The 4,506-nt window shown below is 48.0% G+C and overlaps 1 protein-coding gene across 2 annotated transcripts; it reads left to right on the top strand.

Annotated features, from left to right (window-relative positions):
• On the top strand, positions 1–4,506 carry c26h1orf210 (chromosome 26 C1orf210 homolog). 2 transcript variants are annotated; one of them, XM_084692860.1, is made up of 6 exons: positions 1–128; positions 470–514; positions 2,121–2,250; positions 2,644–3,118; positions 3,209–3,304; positions 3,581–4,506. In XM_084692860.1, exons 3-6 carry the CDS (start codon positions 2,134–2,136, stop codon positions 3,994–3,996), a joined length of 1,104 nt encoding a protein of 367 aa, XP_084548986.1. In that variant the 5' UTR covers positions 1–128; positions 470–514; positions 2,121–2,133; the 3' UTR covers positions 3,997–4,506. The 2 variants fall into 2 exon arrangements, with proteins under 2 accessions (XP_084548986.1, XP_084548987.1); XM_084692861.1 differs by lacking the exons at positions 1–128; positions 470–514 and having other exon boundaries at positions 1,705–2,250.

Here is a 4,506-nt window from a genome sequence, read left to right as displayed (position 1 = left end):
ACCTTTGCACAACATGCCTCCATTTTACATCACAGGCAAAACAAACCCAGCAAAGCTGTTAGAACAGACCTCAGAGGAAGTCATCGTTCACTAGACGGAGGTTTGCACATACAGACCAGTGTGACTGGGTAAGAAGATATGTTTGATTTAACTTTTTTAGATTTTCATGTCAGATATTTGGGTTATGTGACTTATTCTATGACTGCACTACGGAACATCCTTACTCTTGGCACATGCAGTTTCTGCGCTTTGTCGTTAAGTGAGCTGAACTACGTCTCTAGTTTGGCTGACACAAATATACATAGGCAAATATCTGTACAACAGGTTGGTTGAGACTGCTGCCCTTCCAGTTATGCCCTCATGTTGATGTCCTAGGCGGGCTGTTGTAAGCTAAATACAGGCTCCTGTACCAGTCACTGGCTGCGTCTCTGGCTGTTGCTACCCATTTAAACCCCTGCTTTTCCCCAAGGAATATGCAGTGAGGCCCAGTCTCATCACAAAGGAGTCAGTAAAGGTAAGTGCTAGATCTTCATTCGTGCTGTCATTGGTTACTCTAGTTCATACACAAACCCAACGTTGTTAGATTGTTTGCGTTGGGTTTGTTGTCTGATTGACTGGTTCACTGTCTGGCACTGCTGTTTTGGAGAGTCTAGTTCGCAAATGTACTTGAGGAATGAGGACATGTAGGGCCTGTGTATGGCCGTGCGATACACTCTCTGGATGAAGGAACAGCAGAAAGAATCTGCTTAGAGTAGCTTCACATCCTGCCAGCTAGACTAACTCCCTGATGAGGAGCCAGACTCCCCCCAGGTGCTTATTCATGTGACTCTGTTATGTGTATCTGTGCTGGCCAAACATACCTCGTACAAAATCCAACTCAAATATCAAAGTCAAGACAAAGGCACGTATCTGGCTCCCAGGATGAGGACAAGCGGGAGGAGGATGTGGTCACCGTAGCACGGCGAGACTCCAGGAGGGCAGCTGAAGGTTGGCTTTGTGACTGACTTCCTCACCCCGCTTGATGTAGGAGGATGGGGCAGTGAGAGGGACAGGCCTTGGGAGGGGGGAGAGGGGGGCAGGGGGGAGAGAGGGGGGCAGGGGGGGAGTGGGGAGGGGGGGGCATCAAACACCCAGGGCGCTCCCTTCAAAGACAAACAGACAGTAGCGGACACCGCAGGAGCGTAGGTGGAGAAAAACTGGACATCCCCGCTGAAACATGTGTGCAGACAAACGCGTGCAGGAACTCACACACACACACAGTCCCTCACACACACACACACACTGCTCCTTGCAGGCTCCCAGGCTTCCCAGAAGTCTCAGGGCCTTGTGTGTTGTTGTTGTGCGGTGGCTGTGTAAGGACAGGAAGAGATAAAGCTGGTCTCTCAAGGGTTGTTTACCCCAACAACACAGAGCTGAATAGCAGGAGGAGGAGAGGGGGCTGGTGGTGCGACACAGCCAGTCCACTCTGGGAGAAATCACCTTGGTGCCAACAGGGCCCTGCAAGCAGGCAGGCAGAAACTAGAGAAAGATTTAAAAACAATGGACAACAAACTCGTACGTGAGAAAATAAAGTTATGGATAGATGCTGGTTTGTTACCCCTATTTTGCATGGGACTGACAGTATTTTCATGAATCTCATTAAATATAACGTGATATTCCCGACGTCCCTTGCAAATATGAAAATTTGACTTGACATCCACATACTGTGGTGTCACCACTTCCTGTTGTGATGACAGTAGACAAGCTAAGACTTGTCTGTCAGTCAGATGAATGTCCATGAACTGGAGAATCTCTAGCACTGCATCACATGATCGCTCCTTACTGTGTTCTTTAACCAGCTCAAACGTATAAGAATGGATAATCTAGTTCTCGTTCAAGTCTTTTATTGTCAGACGCACAGAACAACACAGGGTCAGAAAGGGGCACTGAAATTCTTAAGAAAAGACAACACAAAGCAACCTGGTATAACATAAGTACACAGAACATAGATTACATCTATGATAAGCAAAAATATTATTGTATTGGGATAATGCAGTAGCAGTTGAAGCACAAAGTTGACCAGCCAGTCTTAAGAACGTGCACTCTGTGTCTCTCCTGTGTGTGTGTCCTGATCTGGACAGGACGTTGGGGACCATGGGGCCCTGGTGGTGGGGCCCGTGTGTGGCTGTGTGTTTCTGGGGGACAGTCGGAGGGACAGTCGGAGGGACCGCGCTCGTGTCCGTGGGCCCCTGTGGTGTGGACCCTGGCACGGTATGAGAGGACACAGCTCAGCTCCTTTTCCCTTGTTTCGGCCAATCAGACAAAGGAAGAGACTATCTGTGACTTCCTGTTTGTGGCACATGCTCTTCCTGTTTTTGATACGTTTCTCCTGGGAGCGTGGTGGTGGTGTAAGGAATCAGGAATGCAACTGTCTCTAGACTCCTGGTCAACTATTTGCTGTAATTTGATTAATGATCAAAAGTTCTCTGATCAAATATTAACTTTTTAGCGTTTGTCAACAAAAATGCTGAGCATAGCCAATTTTCAACAAAATAAATCTATGTCTAAATGTTTTAAATAGATACTAAAACTATACTGGAACTGAAGTGACACTCCAGGATTAACATTTCACGTGATTACTGAGTCCTGTATATCTTCTCTAAGGCATCGTTTGACTGCAGTCAGAAAAAGCTAGCAGAAATCCCAACAGCAATATGGGACAACGTCTCAACCCTTGATCTCTCCCAGAACAACCTGGACCTAACACAACCCCAACATCTCAGCCAGCTCCAGAGATTCAACCGCTTGGTCACCCTCAATCTCACAGGCAACTACTTCCCCCTGCTGGTGAGAGGTAGTCTCTGCAGGCTCCAGTACTTGCAGACTCTGGACCTCAGTAGATGCCAGCTGACGTCCATGCAGACAGGAGCTCTGAGGTGCCTTCCCAGCTTACAGAGGCTGATCTTGACAGACAACCCTCTTCTAGATCCTAATCAGGCCTTTATTCGAGACCCGGGAGCTACTTCCCGGTTCCATGGCAACCGACGTGATGCTGGCTCCGACGATCGGCCTACCAGCGCCCCCAGGGGGTTTCAGACCGAGGATCCCCAGGGAGAAGATCGGAAGGGGTTCTCTGAAGGTACGTGACATGTTCATGTTTGTTTATTTGAGATAGTTGATCGAGCGACAGAAAGCGTTGACAGGAACTTCCTTATGGTCTTTCCCTCAGGTGTGAACGCAGATAAACAGAGGCTGCTTCGTAGGAAACTCCTGGCAGACACCTTGGAAGGCACCACAGTGAGCACAACCACAACCTCCAAGAATGGCAAGGATCTTTGAGTCACTTATCTTACTTTTCTGCATTAAATCACTGCTTGGAGGATTATGAAGTGTTGTGTTCGTTATCAGGGCATGCTGGATAAACACATTTCTCGTCTACTCCAAAAAAGTCCAACCTTGATTCACTGTGTTTGGCAGACTCTCAAAGTAATTTGAGTTTGAGCTGTGAATCCACTCTGATTAATAGTGATATAGCCTACCATCCCTTCACCTGAATGAACAGTCACACTGATCACGTACTGATCCCATCTCTGTCCTGTAGACACGGGGGGAGTGAGTCCTCCCGCGCAGGGGTGGGAGTATCTGGTGGCTGTTGTGATCGCCGCCGTCTCCATCTCCATCCTCATCGCCGTCTTGGCCAAGTGCCAGATGTTTCAGCGCTACCTGGCAAGCTACAGACACACGCGACTGAGCGAGGCCGACGCGATAAGCCAGGGAGATCCTTCCGGTCTGGAAGTCGGCTATTCCATGCAGCAAGGACACGCGCGGAACACGCACTCGGCCGCCGTCCGAGATGACGAGGTAGTCGAGCACGAGGAAGACGACGACGGCTTCATAGAGGATAACTACATACAAGCCAGCGAGAGAGAGCGAGCTCAGCGGGCAGCCGAGAAGCTCGAGGACACCGAGGAAGAGGGGGAGGAAGAGATGGACGAAATCGAATTCACCATTGGCTAGTGTCAGAGTTGGGAGACGGGAGAATGGAAGGCCATAGTGTGCTCACTGTTCATGTGGCTTGTTCACAGCACATGCTTTATGAATAAGTCTTTATGCGCACTAGGCTAGGCCTGCTGGGGTGTAGAAGGGGTTCTCAACCCGGGTTGTCATCAAGCTCTGCAGAAGCCTGATGACAACCCGATCATTCGAATAAGGTGTGTTGGAAGAGGGAAATAAAACATGCGGGTCAGGGTGGCACCCAAGGAGAAGGGTGGGGAAATATTGATGAGGAAGGCTTAACTGTTGTGGTGTTGATGGCTATTGATTTCATGTTTAAGCAGGATTGTCTATAAGACATCTTATTGTTTATGAATATTTTTTCAATTAATTTTCAATTAATTCATCAAGTGCTTTTTTGTTTTAGGTCTACTCTGTTTTCTCAGCAACAATCAAATTAAGTTTATATCCAGTTTTGCACTCCATTTGTTACAGCTTTTTGTATATATAAATCAATAAAAGCAGTTGATTTTA

The sequence above is a fragment of the Hypomesus nipponensis genome, chromosome 26 (assembly GCF_054491055.1).
Source record: "Hypomesus nipponensis isolate SF chromosome 26, ASM5449105v1, whole genome shotgun sequence".
Lineage (NCBI taxonomy): Eukaryota > Metazoa > Chordata > Actinopteri > Osmeriformes > Osmeridae > Hypomesus > Hypomesus nipponensis.
This window is presented reverse-complemented; position numbering and strand designations above follow the sequence as displayed.

What these genes read in the sequence shown, in the direction of transcription:
- c26h1orf210 (XM_084692860.1), top strand. Translation starts at nt 2,134, where the DNA reads ATGGGGCCCTGGTGGTGGGGCCCGTGTGTGGCTGTGTGTTTCTGGGGG. An exon ending in GTGGTGTGGACCCTGGCACG is followed by an intron (nt 2,251 to 2,643) that starts GTATGAGAGGAC and finishes ATCTTCTCTAAG; the next exon opens with GCATCGTTTGACTGCAGTCA. An exon ending in AACCACAACCTCCAAGAATG is followed by an intron (nt 3,305 to 3,580) that starts GCAAGGATCTTT and finishes TCTGTCCTGTAG; the next exon opens with ACACGGGGGGAGTGAGTCCT.